Below are 16,492 nucleotides of genomic sequence, written 5' to 3' on the forward strand. Positions count from 1 at the left end.
AGGCAAGCTGGAGTACCTGTACTGAAATGGGAACAATTCCGTCAAACTCCACATGGCAGAGCGCTGGGCGTTCTTCCTCCGTTCACTGTCAAACCTCTTGATCTCTCCACGCCTCATGTTCCCTTTCCAGAAGCATACCAACCGAAGAATGACAATACAAAGTATACACTTCCACAAAGCCTAACCAGCATCAAAGTCGTTGAGCTTTGTCGCGTCATCGCAGGGCCTACCATCGGACGCTCGCTTGCTGCACATGGTGCAACTGTCATGAAAGTGACGTCACCTATGCTCCCTGATGTGCCATTTTTTCAAATAGACGTCAACACTGGAAAACATGCCACATCCTTGCACCTCAAAGATAATCATGACAGGGCTATCTTCGAATCCCTCCTCGCGGATGCAGATGTCATCATTGATGGATATCGACCCGGCACCTGGGAGCGACTTGGCTATGGATCCCAATACTTTATCGAACTGGCTCGAAAGCGCAACAAGGGCGTTGTCTACGTCGCCGAGGACTGCTTCGGCGGCTCAGACGTGTCTGGCGCAGAGTGGGCGGACAGACCCGGATGGCAACAAATCGCTGACTGTGTAACCGGCGTGGCGTGGGCTCAGGGCAACTTCATGGGCCTCGACGAGCCCGTCGTCCCACCGTTCCCCATGTCTGACTATGGCACCGGCATACTGGGTTGTACTGCCGCTATGGCTGGCCTGTATCGCCGCGCCACAGCGGGTGGCAGCTGGATGTGCCGAACTAGCTTGGTACAGTACGACGTCTTCTTGCTGTCGCTAGGTTTGTACTCGCGCGACGTGCAGGAGCAGGTGCGCCACATGCACGATGTAGACTTCTTCGCACTTCGGCACAGTGATTCAGTGGACGAGGTAGGCAAGCGCGCCAAAAAGAGCATGGTGAGGCTGTTCCCGCACCTGTTCGCCGACGACACGATGCAGCGCGCATGGAGCAAGGGGTTCGCGGCGGAGCTGCAGTGGCCGAAGGAGCCGATCCGAATTAAGGGACTGCGAGTTGGCCACGTTCGTGCCGCGAGACCTAACGGTTATGATGCGCCAACGTGGGAGGGCTGGGAGGAGGAGGATGATTTCCTGGCCGGAGACGATTAATATACTTTTTCCTATTGTTACGAAGTTATGAGAACATGAGAGCCTGAGGAGGATGGGATCATTAGGTGGTCTAGCGCTGATTTCAATACAATGCCTGTTACTTAATACAACTCCAACGTCTATTGTGATATGATACCGATATAAGTACAAGATGATTGTGGCTCATTCAGCCCTGCTCATAGTACTAGCCTTCCAGGCTCGTTCTCGAGCACCAGCTTTACCCTCTCCAAGAACACGCGTGCCCTCTTTTCCTCCGCCTTTGTCACCTTCAGACTGAAAACATTGGGGCCAGCTGTGGACACGCTGGGGACCAGTGTTGTCTTGGACACTGGTGCAGATTTCTTACTAGAAGCCGCAAGTATATCGATGATATCCGCCTTCTGAGGAAGGGCCCTGCGGCCAAACGACGGCGGCGGTGGTAGAGCTGAGATTTGGGGGAGGTAGTAGCCCCTTGAACCTTTGGGTCCGACCTTATCAAGACCGAGAACCTGGTTGAAGAGCTCATCTGCAGAAGGCTTTGCACCTGCTGCAAGTGGTAGCTCATCGTTCGCAACGTCTGTGGCGCGAGCAATGAATGTCGAAAGGGGCATGAACACCCCGAGAGTGTCCTGGACCTTCCTTTGGACCTCAATGACTGAAGCCAGCGAGATAGGCAGAGTGACCAGCAACTCCTCGACTACAGGTGCTGCCTTCTCAGCTGCCTTCTCGGCCGGCTTAGCCGCCTCTGGCTTCTTCTCTGCGACCTTGATGTTGCTCAAGTCGAGGTGGGAGAGCTTTCCCCATCTGGCTTCGATATCGGCGGGTGTCTTCTCGGCAATAGCGCCGAGATAGGCGAGAACATCGCCCTTCAGTAGTCGTCCGTTGGGTCCAGTTGGCGTCATCTCGCTGATCTTGGACTCATCGATGCCCTTCTCGTGCAGCAGGTGGGCTACCGACGGCAGAAGCGGGTAAGTCTGCTTCTGAGCCTTGCGCACTGTCTTCGCCCCAGACTCCTTCATCTCTGGTGCTGGCTTGGAGGACTCCGCCTGTGCCTCCTCCGGTTTAGACGGCTCGGGCTTAGACGAGGACTCCTTGGACTCCTTCGGCTTGGGGCTCTCATCCGCTGGGATCTCCAGCGAGCTGATGTCGTCTCCTTCCTCTGCAATTACAGCAATCCGGGCGCCAACCTGCACGCCCTTGGACCCATCTCCCTGCATGATCTTCATCATGATGCCGTCCTCCTGTGCCTCGACGTCCATTGTGGCCTTGTCCGTCTCGATCTCCAGTAGTACATCGCCGGCCGCAAACTTATCGCCCTCCTTGACCTGCCAGGTCGCGATATTTCCCTCAGTCATTGTGGGCGACAGCGCCGGCATTGTGAAGTTCTGTGCTGCGAGGGCAGCCGACGAGGTCCGGAAGCCTAGGGGTTGGGAGACCGTGTTAGTGAGGCACTTTCACAATCCAGAACTGTAACACGCCAACAAAACATACCTCGCACGGCGGCATCATGAGGCAATTTTTGCCGTGCCAACCTGGCTGACAGGCGGCATGCTGCCGCAAAAGATGCCATGGCTGGCAATTGGGGGGGATGAGACTCGACTGGCGGAGCGGCGGTGGTAGGAGGGAGGCTGACCTGGGGAGGGTGCAACGAAAAGCTATTCTCAGGACGCAATGAAATTATTCGGAGCTCTGGTTGGGGATCGGAAACGTTGGCGGGTGCACGGGCCAACTCTGGATTGAAAGCGCTGGTACAGAATGGAGCCTCCGGAGCGCACAGACGCCGATGCAGGCCGCCGCAACCCAACGACGGCTCGGCCGATAAATTTTTGGAGCTCTTGAAGCTCTATCAAGGCAAATGGTCTGATAGCTCGACATTGGCCCTTCAGACTCACATCTTGAGGTCCGAGCAGGTCTGTATGCCGTACAAGATCTTCTAATACCACATTACAATTCTAACAGGTTCAATTGACAGGTCTCACCAAGATGTCCTCCTTTTCGAGAGGTCCCGCCCTCCGGGTGCTCATCAACATCCCCCGAGTTCAGTGCTTGTGCAATCAACGGATGACAGCAATTGCAGAAACTCTAAAACCCCTACGTTTCCAATCATCACGATCCTCTCGCTCTTCCTTCCAGATCTCCTTCACCCGTCGGCTGTCATCAAAAGCCACCACGCCTCAGACACCCAAGAAGGTAACAGCACCACCAAGAACCGCCAACACCTCCACACCCACAGCAACCGCCGCATTGCGCTCCTACGCGGAACAGCTTGCGCGCAAGAATGCGCCGACAATCCTATACGAAGCGCCGTCGCACTTCTGGCTGCGGGTGTTCTCCTTCGCAGCAGGAGGCTTCTGCATGAGCTACGCGGCCATCAACTACTGGAGCATCACGCTGCACCCGCCCGAGGGCGTCGCGTGGTGGGTGCCGCACGGCTTCGCCGTCATCTGCGTCTTCATGGGCGCCATGGGCGGCTACTTTGTGCTGGGAACCGCATGGGTCGTGCGCTCCATACGCGCCGTGCCCGGGGGCCTCCTGCCCGCCGGTGCCGCCAAGGCTGGCGGCAAGGCGCCGAAGGCGAACACGGCGGCCGCGGTGGCGGGAGGTGCGGCGTCGCCGATCAAGCTTGAGATCACGCTGAGCAGGGTGATGCCGCTCCTGCCGGCGCGGAAGCTGTTTGCCTCGCCGGAGGAGGTCATTCTACCGTTCAAACTGGCAGCCACGCCAATGGCACAAGGCGTAATGCCGGCCAAGGTCCTTACCGGCAGAGAGCAGGTACTAAAAGCAAAGGCAGAGGCAGAGGCGCGCAAGGCGGCGCGGAAGTATGAACTAGATCATCTGATGACGGCGCCGTTCCGCCACGCTGGTCGTGGTGTTTCCCAGCTATGGAGTGGTGCGAGGCGGGCGCTGACCCGTGAAGGGTTTGCCAAGTTCCAAGTGAAAAACACCTCGTATAAGCTGGATATCACGGGCGGTTGGGCCTTGGATAATGGCCGCGCTTTAGATAGGCTTGTAAGTTACCGGCCGAACAGTGTATGATATTCAACATTGGGAAAAGGCCCTTAGGGTCCAGCGCATCGGGCGTAACACCAACTGTCAAATACTTGTATCACCATACCTAGTAAATCTACTACTACCCGGATTAGTGTCTTGAACATGTCCTGTAGATAAGAAGTGCATATAAAAAAATTCTGTTATGCCATCACAGTATTTGGTGCCTTGAAAACTTATACACTTCACATAGAACTACTATATAACTAACATTGGTAGTCGTTATAATAGGTTAATGTTGAAATATCACAAAATTTAGTTCCTGTCAGTGCTACAATGTATGACACGATGCCATTGAAGAGCCCGTTCATTTTATTGCAACCCAAGCAGATATTAACTTGAGATATGTCGACCAGTCTGTGGCTGCTTGTCCAGTCCAAATCATGTAACCTTCTAGAGCAGATCTTAAAAGGGGTACTAGGACCGGCATTTCAATTCTGTTAAACCTGGAACCCCTCTTCGATGAGGTAGCCGTCACTCACAGCAATAGGGACAATTCAGCGCATGCAATTCATGCCAACTTATCATAGAACCTTGATGGCTTACACACTCAGCAGATTGCACGGCGAAGGGTGCGTAGCTCCAACAACTCTGCATGTCAAACAAACGTAGAGTGAAAGTCACACCAAATGGCTAATACAGTATAGTGAGCGATACGCCGCTCACTCACATACCAAAAGGGGAGTATCTGAGTGACTAGCAGATCAGGGCAGATCTTGTTTCAAGATGAATAGCGGTCAGAAACCGCTGCCAGGACAAGGTCGGCTTTCCCACTTGGGATGCCGATCGTCTGTGTAGTCTGCAATAAGGGTCCTCCGCATCCTGGAAACCAGATATTGCCGAGGGTTTCGAAGAACAATCGGAACTAGGTGTCGATCCCCCAGGACTAGGTGCCATCTCTACACGACGCTGGCTTCGGCTGGGCACGCGCGGCTGTCCTGTCTCGCGGCCGTGGAGCGCCTCCCTTGTCACAGATGGTGGATGGCACCGGTCGGCCCGTCATCGTGAGGGCGGCTGGGTATGATATCACAGCACATGGCCGATGCCGCTGCGTACAGGCTATTCGAGCAGGGATGCCTAGAAAGGATGTCTTGGTACCAAAGACGAGCCCCATTGCTGGTTTTGGAGGGCCAGAGGAAGCGACGATGGTGCGGGGGCAACTCCATTGCTGTCTTGCCAGCTCCGAGACTTGTCGCGTCAAGCCTCTGTTGATCAGAAGTGGGTAAGGGTCCAAAGCATCAGTCCATTCCATGGCAAGCTGCCGCACCCTACTCGTGTGTATGCTCGAGACGGAAAGCGACAGCTCGAGTCATTAGAGCCGTGAGATAGAGGGGCGGCGCGTCGCGGGGCTAGTATCGCAGTGATAAGACGAAACCGTTGGCTGGGATGAAAGTCGGTGTGAAAGTGTCACCCCTGAGGATGATCAACGGATGGACGGGACCAGCCAGGTCGGGGCTAGACAGCTTATTGGCTCCTTAGTTGACCTGACTCGCCCTTGATGTCTTTGCGAGTTAATGGCAAAGGAGAAGGAGTGGCTGTAAGAGGAAAGAGGACTGGTTCAGATAAGCTCAATAGACAAATGAGCAACAACTAGCTCCGTCCGTCATTAGCAGCGTCTGTTCTAGAATTACGCGGACTAGACACATCAAGACAGATGGTTTGGAACATGTGATGCTTGTGCCTGTGCACTTGTACGGAATCTGTACCATGGAGCGTGCCGTCAGTATCAAGTTTAAGCCGATCATGGCCAGCAACGCGATTGATAATATCAAAATGTCCTCTGCAGACGCAGCAAGAGGAAAAGGCTCTCTTGACAGCAAAAGAAGAATACGGCATCTCCAAAAAGATGTTGGAGGAAGCCCCACGAGATCAAGCAAAACCCCTGTCATACTCACTGCCCCTCAGCTATCTTTTTTGCCCATTAGCCGATATGTACAAAGGGATTGGCTGGCCAGGATGCAACGGCCACCACCTTGTTGTCTGCGTGGGCACGGGCTGGAAATAATGTGGTTCATCGATGGTATCCTGGCTCAACTTGCATGACGCCTAAGCATTTGGATGCGACAGTTTGAGCGCAACCTATAACATCTTTGACTAAAAAAGCAGAATAGGGCCGCACAGAAGCGCAAGCAATGTCGCATATGCTGCACGCAGAACAGCCACGCAAGTGGATAGCGGCAAATCCAATACACCGAGATCTCTCTGCACATTCCAGCCATGAGCGGTGAACACTGGAATTGACGTATCAGAATGTTGATGGCTGTCGTGTGACGGTGATCAGTGGCTGTCACAGATAGGTGGATGATTAGGGATTTGTACCGATAGAGTAGTAACCCTAATTCATACAGCAGAAGAATTTGGCTCATTGCACTGTAAGGTGTTCAATTAGGGAATGTTGTGTCAATCTGAAGAATGACCACAAAAAATCCGATCCTCAAAGTTGCACTCAATTCGGGATATTAGAGGTCCAACCAAGTTCTGGAGTGGGCATCAATTCAAGTACAGCCGCCCTTGCCGACCAGGTACTTGAGGTACAAGGGCCCTAGAAAGCCTACCTGTCTGGAAAGACCCTGGAGAGTGCACGGCCCCAGAGGTTGATTGACTTCGATCCTCCATGCGGGGTATCAGCAGTACATTCGACACCATAATGTTGCAAGACATGAGTAGGATGTTGTCTTCGACGCAAGTCTAGAACAAGTCTGTCGTGACCAGTCGAGCCCGGTGGGTCTTGAGAGTTGAATCCATAATGTGTTTATTTCTTCCTAGCCTTTATCAAGCGGTACGCCAGTTCACGGCACTTCGCGTCATAGTGACATGTCCGCAATAAGTGAAAAGTTGTCCAGACTCATCAAGTTGCACCTGTGCAGCAAGTCGGATCTTGAGGAGAGGCGACGATTGGATTATAGTCGTGACACAGGATCAACGAGGCTCCTTTCGAGTATTGAACCCCACCGTGGCCGGCGCCTTAACCTCTCCTTCTTAGCTCTGCATATGGCTGCATCGGATGACGGTGGTCTTGTCTCGCTAATCGCCTGTCTTCCAGGTTTCGGGGACATTAGGTATTCAATATCGTATAATGCCAACAAAAGCTGAACTTCGGATGAGCGAGGCCGATTGACCGACACAAAAAGATCTTAGTTTCCGAGATATCCAGCAATGATGTCCTACGGGGGGTGCACATGAGGTGTGTTCTGCCGTGGTCTCAGAATTAGTGGTCATCGTGGGGGTAATATCAAGATGGCTGCCCACCATCTTTGATATTCCAACCGGGCGCAGACATGATGCATGTCCACCGCCATCTGCGGACTTCCTTTTGATTTTGCACGACTGTACTCTGGAACCTCCTCGTTGACACTTGACTTTACACGCGGACGCATGACCAAAGAAGAGACATTTCTACTAGAGTGGGCTCGTTCGGGATCGTACGGTCGAGAGACGATGTTGCAGCTCGTTCCCCACCGTCCGAGATGATAGGTGTGGGATGGGCCATGCTGATGACTATGCTGCTGTCGATAGTCGTCGGCTTAGCCAGCTATTTTGGGCTCGTAGTGGCTCCGCACTTCACACATTCTGACGGTAGCGCAGCCCCATGCCTTGATTAGGCTGTTTGAAAGAGTAGGAATGCTTAAGCTGGCCCAGATGCGTGTGAGTGGTGATGGCCTCCTGATGAGCACAAGGCGCTGAAGCTGACTACAGCTTCTCGTATTATTCAGACCCAAGATTGCTATATTAGATGAAGACCGGTGATGCTCATGGTCAGCAGTCTCTTCCTTGACAAGCGCACCTCGCACACCTATTACCTCTGTCGCAGTACATTTGCTGGATATATCCGCAGTGGCAAGTACCGAGGCGGTGAGACTGCAGATGCATTGTTTCGCAGGCTGGTAACCACCCAGAAATCCCCAAATCGGACGAGAAGACCGCCCTGAGTCAAACATGAGGTGGTAGGTAGATTAGAAGCTCCGGATTCGCAATCTTGGATGGGCATATTTGACGCTTGTAGTAGGAAAATAAGCTGCCTCAATTGTAGGTTACATCTCCGTAGAACCAAAGGATGCTAGTATCATCTGGGGACGTACCACCTGAATGGTCCAACTAAAAGAGCATTACCCTGACATACGGCTATCTTCACCTGACATGAAACGAACGGATTGTAAATCACTTTCGCTCTTAGTCTGAATCATGTAAGAAGAACGATCGCGCTTGGCGGGGCTTTCAGCAGATGACGGTTCAGGATTATCATTGCCCATCAGCATCTACTTAGGGCCATAGTGCCATGGTGGAGGGGATGGCGGTCCGCACCTTGCAGCTAAAAATTCATGGTGATCCCGTCGTTGCCCGTGGATGGACTGGCGAGCTGGACGGTTACTCGTCTATCATCCATAGATGCAAGTTAAGGCAAGGCTCGCAACGCCATTCGCAAGAAGGGTGCATCAGGTAGCACCGAAGCTAACCTGCGAAGTGGGGTGAATGCTGGAGATATCAACGTGCATGGCTCGGCGGACTGGCCTAAGCAAGATGACGACCTACGAGCCGTGACATTCCCAATCACAGTTGCTGCGTGCTGTACTCTAGTGGAGGTATGACATAATTGTCACCCACAATGGGCTTGAAGATGAAAAGCATCTAGAGAAGTGCGATGGTTTCGACAATCTCGGCTAATAGAGTATGAGAAGAAAGACCCTCAGTATTGAGTATTTCGGCATTGATATGCAACATGTCGTTGTTGGATGCTGTTGATTGCGGCGGCTGGTGACATGATCTCCAATGTCCTCTGTAGGTGACAGCCTGAAGATCCGATCAAGTCCGGCATGTCGAAGCGCGTCGACGGGCAGGCAGAACGAACTTGAAAACAGCCTTGACTTAGAGAGCTCGCCGGCAAAACGGGCTGGAGATGGCTAGAGAGGTTTCTGAGCTGATACGCCCTCCTCCACTGTAACGAGATGCAAAGGATGGCTTATTATTTTCTTTTCCGCACTAAGGCAGGCATGTTGCACAGACACCGAATAGTGCGGGCCACACCGGGCGAGGGGCTTGCGTTGGATGGCAGGGGCGGTTGTTTGGCGACATGAAAGTACTGTTCGTACTGGACAGTTCGATATGCACACTCCGAGGAAGCCATGGCCTTGCGGCGTCCCAGTGACAGCTGCGTGGCGGTGGCCCTTTTCTTCTTCACGATACCAACGAGCTAACGCTTATCATCAGAGTGTCTTGCATATCTTGGTCCTGGTGAACGTAGGTTTCGGTCATCATGGTCTAGCCTCGGGTGCAGCAGCTCCAATGTTGTCTCTGTAGCGGGGGTCTCGAAGGGACCCTGCTAGCGGCCAGACGCCATGAACCCTCGAGTGGCGCCGTAATTTCTCAGAATAGCCACTAACGGGGATGCATGAAATCGTTTAGCAGAGCCGTAATCGCCGGCTCGAAACGAAGTGGAAAGTGAAGTGCGGCAGGCGTGTAAACAACCAAAGACGCGAAGGGGGTACGGCAAGTAAACAAAAGCTTTGGTTCAGCCATCATCATGCCTTGCGGAGGGGTGAGACATGAATGGAACGTGGGAAAGAAAAAAAAAAGGGGGGGAAACCGGGCATGAAGAAGACCAGAGGGAAAAGATCTCCAGAGATGATGAGCACTTCACCAAGGTAGATACCAGATAGTAAACTGGAGGAAGGTATGTTAGCTAACCTGAGAGGCACCTTTGGCCTGGCCACGGAGGCAGGCGCGACCATGTAGATGTGACCGCGTCAGCTTTCCTTTCCATATTAGACCTTCTTCTTCCAAATGTAGAATGACAGAGGAGGAGCTGTATTATATGCTCTACTTAGCATCGTTCTGTCTTTCACCTTCTCTGTGTTACTATGCGGTATATACCTCAGGTAACCTGGCGTCGGATGTCTATCATTTATTCTTGCATGTGCCAGTCAGGGCAGGTAGTATGCAGCACGCTGCATGTCCCTACTAAAACTTCCCAACATATAGCACAATGCACCAGCGACTCTGTACAGTACACCTCTACAAAAGGGGAGCTGACAAGTACGCAGTACAGTAATGTCGTTTGGTCTTGTCTTGGAGCGGTGGGAGGAGGGCGACCTGACAGTAATGCATCCATGTCTCGAGTCAATTATTGGCCGAATGACCTGCTCCTCCTCCTCTGACGGCGGCAATGAGGACGAGGAGGCTGCATGTTCCACTGGCGGTCCCCAATCGCAGGCGTTCCCGTAAGCGATTCTGCGGCTGCGCCGGCGTGATGGTGGACAGTCGGTCAATCGTGCTGGTCGCCTCCTGTCCGTAACACTTGAGTTTGGAGTTTGGAAGCCCCCTTAAAAAGTGGCCATCCATTATCAACAGCTTCACGCATCTCATCTCAGGCCGGCTTCGAAGCCCTCGAGGCTCGAAGGACCCTTCGCTAAAGAAGGGACCAACCCCGCCTGGAGTGGACATCCACAGCAGCACAGAGTCGGGTAATAGTGAGGTAAGGGTAAGTAAGGTAGCTGGGTAGGCGATAAAAGAGGTCCCCACCGTCATTTGAGATTGCGCCCACATGCACACCATTCAGTGAACATATATCCACTCTTCGTCCACGCACACGGCAGCCGTCAAGCAGATCCAAGGATCCATCCCTACCTCTCCCGCTAGACAGAGACAGGGTCTTCAAAGGTGGCAGGCCCCATTTGACCAAGGTAGGTACTTGAAGTGCATTGCAGATGCTGTCGCTTCTGGAGTAGCACAGGGCCCCCGCCGTCGTTGTTCTCTAGGTACCTAGCCAAGTACCTACCTACTCTACATAGTACCTAGGTAGGTACTGCGGTACCCTGGCCTGGGCGCTGGCCAGGCCGTATTATTATTAAAAACTAGCCTCGCCCACCAGCCCGCCAGCGTCGGGGGACCCTTTCTTTTCGCTCCTTCCCTCTCTTCGGGTGCAGCCATCATCGCAGCGCAGAGTGAGCGAGCCAGCGACGACAGCGAGAGCGGGAGCCTCGTCGCGATACTCGTCCGACGACTCGTCTTCCTTACCTAATGTTCTTCTTCTTCTTTTCCTTTTCTGCCCCCCCGCTGTCTCCCTTCTCCTCACAGGTGCCGTCGGGTCTAGTTCAACGACAATCCGCCCCGCTGGTGGTAGGCTGACGATAGTTACCCGTTACTGTTGTTGTCGTCGGCATCGACTGATTTGTATTGTGGTGTTGTGACCGGTGAGTTCCACAGCACGCAGCCTTTTTTTGGTTCCTCCCCGTCCTCGTCCTCGTCCACGTCCTGTGTACCTTGCCAGATCAATTTGTTTGTGTTTTTCTGCCATGCCTGGATTCTCGACCCCTCGCACATTCCATTGCCTTGCCTGCCCTGTCCGCCTGACCACCCCGCCAATGCCGTGCTTCCGGAAACCAAGAGGAGCGCGAGACCGAACGAGAGAGATATCGACGGCGAACATTTGAAATTCCCATCTGCAGGCAAGCCTCGAGATGGTGACTCCTTGCCCGAATCGCCTTGGTCTTCCTCTGCGCCTGCCGCCCTCTTTATATGCCTTGTGTGAACTGGTGTGCCTGTTACTCATCGCCCGTACTTGGCCGGTCATACGCTTCCACGCCTGTCCGCCTGTCTTTCATCCGTACCGACAAGCACTCGTGTTTATCGACGACAACAATACAATACGGCGACGATTGTTCCCCCGTCACAAGTCTTGCCCATCGAACGAGGGAGGTAGAGGCCTGCTCCGCCATTGGGACCATCTCCGTTTGGTGGGTGGGTGTGCCGCTGTCCACAAGTCTTCACGGCGTATCGATGCCACTCATCACGAGGCGATATGAATTGTCGATGCACAAACTGATATTGCGCGCCTGAGGTCTGCGAACCTTCCGCTCCTGGGACCGCCCTGCCGACCTCCGTCCGAGCCTTGAGCCCCCTCGTCATTGTTGCTGCTTTTGTCTGACTGTGGTTGTCTACCTACTATTGTATGCGCTTAGATGCTGACATTTGACATCGCACAGACTTTTGTCGATTCTTCGTCACCGTAGATTTTGTCCTGGTCCTCGAGGCACCACGTTGCCAAAGCGAAGGCCTCAGTCATATTTTTTTTCTTGCTAGGCTAGGCTTTCCTTCTCCAGCGCCTACGATTTACGCGATCCCTTCCTCCTCTCATCCACACCTTCCTCCTTCACACACAACTAGTCCTCATGCATTCGTACCCGTAAGGATGGATTCCGAAGACGGGGAGCTGTTCATTAAGGTATGTGCTATTTGTGAACATCTCTCATTTATCTTTTCTTAAAATGCTTACCTTTGTCATCGTATAGCAACTAGCCAGCTTCGTGCGGACGCATGAAAAGGCTCTGGCAAACGCGTTGCAATTTCGAAGACAGAACGTTCCTAGACATGGCTCCTCACAGAGTGTCTCGTCGGTCTCAACTGTGGCTCTGGCATCGCCGACTGTCCCCGAACGGCCTTCGACCTCGTCATCTACATCGAGCACACTCGCAGCAGCACTGTCACTCGGATCACTGAACTTTGCTTCTCACAATGTGAAATCCGCGAAGCTAGCTCTCACCCCTCATCATTTATTCTACTTGCTGTCACGCTTCGAAGAGCTTGGAATCCCCGTAGGCCCGATGAAGGTGCGCCTTGAGAACCTTCACGATACTACCACATCTGCCAATTATGTCTCTTTCCTGAGCACTTCCCAGCGCTCCAAGAGCAGAGGCTCAGATGTCGGATCCATTCGTTCTGTGTCCAGTATACGAAGTGTCATGTCAGGCATGTCAGCATTGTGGGCTAGTTTCGGAATCGGCTCCAGTATATCCGCTGCTCGTACCGAAAGACAGAAAGCCGCGCTCCAAGCTGATCTGAAGTACCTTTACTCTGCCTTTACCAAGATACCATGTCTCAAGCTTGCACCAGACTGGCGTGCACGTCTGATTCGAGGCTACGAGGAATTTCCCTTTGATTCCGCCGTTCCACTTTACGTTTTCAAAAATGTCCAGGCACTGGAAGTCAGTGACATAGATTTCCGGCAGTTTTTCGGCTGGGATCGCCTAGCTGACCAGCTAAGATCTCTGACTATCAAGCGTGCTTGTCTTGATGATCCTGCGGATGTCCTCATAGATATCGTCTTGGACGACATGGACAAAAGGAGAAGACGAACGTCCAAGTCTCAGGCATCTCCTACCATGCCCTGGGCTGCATCATCAAGCCCTAAACGCAGCCCAACTGTTCCGCATGCTGAACTACACAAGTCTGTCTCGGCCCCAAACTCTCCTGATGGCGTCCGAATGTCCTCAGAGCTGCAAGTGGGTTCTTTGAACAGCGATACAGTCGTGGAACAGGACGACATTAGTACTATAAGAGATAGCAGGCGGCCATCGATAGTGAGGGCCGATAGCGACGAGCCACCAAAATCGCCAGTGAAAGCCTCACGACCGAGAAGTCATTCTCCACGTCGCCCTTCCAGTTCTCGCAACGGCTCTTCTCATATCCGCAGTTCTTATAAAGTCCGACGCTCTGGATCAGGGAGCTCCCACTCCAGTTTATCCGATTCTTGGCACCAAACGCGGGGGAGTGCCTCGAATCTGCTCGCCATGGGTATTCTCCCAGCCTCCAAGTGGCGATTTCTAAAGCACCTCAGCCTTGCCGACAACTCCTTAACGTCCATACCTGCATCAAGCCTGGGACCTTTGTCAAATACTTTACATTCTCTGGACCTGTCTTCGAATCTATTTACGCAAATTCCTGATAGTCTGGCCACCCTGACAGCTCTACGAGCTCTGAATCTTTCACATTGCATGATAGACTCACTGCACTCCTTAACCCGAAACCCCCTTCCCGCCATCACTGCCCTAAACCTTAGGGCAAATCGTCTGCAGTCGATTGCTGGTATCGAAAAGCTATATCCTCTGGAGCGTCTTGATTTGCGTGACAATCGCCTGACTGATCCTATGGAGCTTGCACGATTGACAGGAATCCCCGAGATACGCGAAATCTGGGTGGATGGAAATCCTTTCACCAGGACCCACCGCGATTACCGGGTCACTATTTTCAATCTCTTCAGAAAGTCCCCAGGCTATACTGAGGACATATTGATTGATGCGACTGGCCCGGGTTACACCGAGAAGAGGTACCTCGTTGAACGTGCGGCCGAACCGCCTGCTGTGCCCGTTGTCAAACCGCCAGTTGCAGAGATGCCTGCTGTAGATGTCAGCAAACCTGCAATTGTGTACGGCGCACCAAAGGAGCCCGCCGTACTCCGGAAAGAGCGACCTTTGCCAAAAGCAACAGCGAGCGAAGTGAACACAAGCTCCACGCGTCGCCGTCGAGCGCCAAAAAGGCGCATCGTTGATCTTGCTACCAATGACGCCATGAACCACCAAGCTCGTGAAAGTCAGAATGTGAATCTTGGCAACGATAGCCACTACCGTATTTCGAGTCCACCAGAGATACATCAAGTCACACCACCAGCGCTGGCAGACAGCCCCATGCCGATGATGGAAGGATCTCCAGATGTCCCTCGCATAGACTCGTCTGAATTCCCGCAGCTTCCCCCTCTTTATTCGTCACACGAGACGCAAACACAGTGGAAGGAGTCCCAGGATTGGGATGTGGGGGGTGAGATGTATCGCCGCAAAATTGAGGCCCTCAGGGACAAAGTCGGCAACGGCTACCTCAGTGTACTCAGTGAGGAAGCTTGGGATACCTCTCGCGCGCCCACTCATTACCAGGACAGTCCTTTCAGCAGTCCTACTTCACCCATACACACCAACCCCACCTCACCTCGAGCAGCAAGTGTACAAGCTATCCATAGCGGGCGTACACTTGGTTAGATACCCGGAGCCGATCGGTTATTTGCAACACATCTCATCATACCCATTCATATACATGTTGGTTGTTTTATGGTTTTTTCATTACGGATGATATCATAGGAGCATAGCGTCCCGGCGTTCTTGGTCTTTGGAATGAACATGTTATTTCCATCTTCTTTCCCGCAAAGCATATTTTACTATTTTTCTTCTGTTCTTCGAGATATCCTCCGCTTTGAAATGTTTGCGGTGTTGTCGAGAGAGCCCTGCTCATCATTTCAGTCGAGTCATCCAGTGGCGGTGTACTTGCAAGCAGAGCTTGGCTGTGCACCACGGATTTCGAGTTTTCCACTGCCAAGCGACTTCATGCAGGATCCGGTCGACCCATGTATAAAACATTACCATTCTCTTTCGTGGAGTCGAAGACAAAAGGGGGGACCTGAAGAGGCGCAGCTTCTTTTTCTCAGAACTCTCATGTCGGTTAATTACATTGGTGGCTGGATAGGCGGCGGCGTCACGGAATCTCAACATGGCGGCCAGAAGGGGCTGGACTTTTTTACTTCTCTCTCATACATTCTGTTTGGCATTTTTGTGGCATGAAAATGCATTGATCTATCTCTCCCGTTTTGCTGCATTTCCACCGGGGTTGAATAGCTGTGTAGAGTGTTTGTGTTTCTCCTATCATAAGATACACCCTGGAGGTTGCGGAGTTGATATTCCGTGAATTGACGGCATATTATATTGTTCAGCTCAATTGCGTTTCGTCTTCTGATATTCTTGCCAAGTGTGATGCTCGTGTGCTTAGTAGCAACTTGTCTACATATGCCATAATAACGTGTAGCGATCATGACTTATGACATTGTATGTTGATATGTTGTTTATACAGTAGGTAAATACTCAACAATCTCATGGTATTTCGGGGCTTTCCAGGACCTTGCTTTCTCGAGCCATCGTTTCTCAATCGGAGCTCCCGGAGTAGTAGGCATTTGAACAAGGCAACTATGCATTGCTTGCCTAGTCTGTTGATTATACCCAAGTGAAGCTTTACACCACGATAGCGACCTAGGTGTTGCCAGATAGGAATTGAGTGTCGCTGTGCACCACCAAAACTCAAATTGCACGACATAGTATGAAATCCATCCGATAGTCTATTTCAACTTCGCCGAAGCGGATAGGCAGTGACCGCGAAAGATAATTGCTGATGCCTCATGGAACAGCAGAGTAGAGTCCAGTAAGCAAGTCTGGATTGACTCACAGGCCATGTGTCCCAGTGGTGTGGTGACGGCGGTGTAGAAATATGACAGTTCCTATTGAGCTATGTAGGCAGTGTGCGTCCAAGGATGACGTGCAGACTGATCCCAGGGGCTGGGACCCCTGGCCGAAGCCAATGAGGCGAGCGCAATTTACGATTCTACAGGAGATCAGTGAAGGGCAAACACCCAAGTGATCAAGCCACCCGGGGCCGTGGGCCGGGCATCAGGCCCTTGCCATGTGGCAGCTCGAATTGGCGCCAATCGACTCGGTTAAGGTACGACCCCTGGCCAATGCAAGATCCATCCGAAGGACAA

The 16,492-nt window shown here is 52.6% G+C and overlaps 3 protein-coding genes across 3 annotated transcripts; 2 read left to right on the forward strand and 1 right to left on the reverse strand.

Annotated features, from left to right (window-relative positions):
• Positions 1-285: 285 nt before the first annotated feature.
• Positions 286-1,119, forward strand: UCRPA7_33 (putative caib baif family enzyme protein; the record flags this gene model as incomplete). The annotated part of the gene is made up of 1 exon (XM_007912631.1): positions 286-1,119. One exon carries the CDS (start codon positions 286-288, stop codon positions 1,117-1,119), a length of 834 nt encoding a protein of 277 aa, XP_007910822.1.
• Positions 1,120-1,295: 176 nt separating this feature from the next.
• UCRPA7_34 (putative pyruvate dehydrogenase protein x component protein) lies at positions 1,296-2,474 on the reverse strand (the record flags this gene model as incomplete). The annotated part of the gene is made up of 1 exon (XM_007912632.1): positions 1,296-2,474. The coding sequence occupies one exon, from the start codon at positions 2,472-2,474 to the stop codon at positions 1,296-1,298; it is 1,179 nt and encodes a 392-aa protein (XP_007910823.1).
• A 685-nt stretch (positions 2,475-3,159) lies between these two features.
• Positions 3,160-4,374, forward strand: UCRPA7_35 (hypothetical protein; the record flags this gene model as incomplete). The annotated part of the gene is made up of 2 exons (XM_007912633.1): positions 3,160-4,107; positions 4,366-4,374. The coding sequence occupies 2 exons, from the start codon at positions 3,160-3,162 to the stop codon at positions 4,372-4,374; spliced, it is 957 nt and encodes a 318-aa protein (XP_007910824.1).
• Positions 4,375-16,492: the final 12,118 nt, after the last annotated feature.

Source organism: Phaeoacremonium minimum, assembly GCF_000392275.1.
Source record: "Phaeoacremonium minimum UCRPA7 unplaced genomic scaffold PA7_03_scaffold_3, whole genome shotgun sequence".
Classification (NCBI taxonomy): domain Eukaryota; kingdom Fungi; phylum Ascomycota; class Sordariomycetes; order Togniniales; family Togniniaceae; genus Phaeoacremonium; species Phaeoacremonium minimum.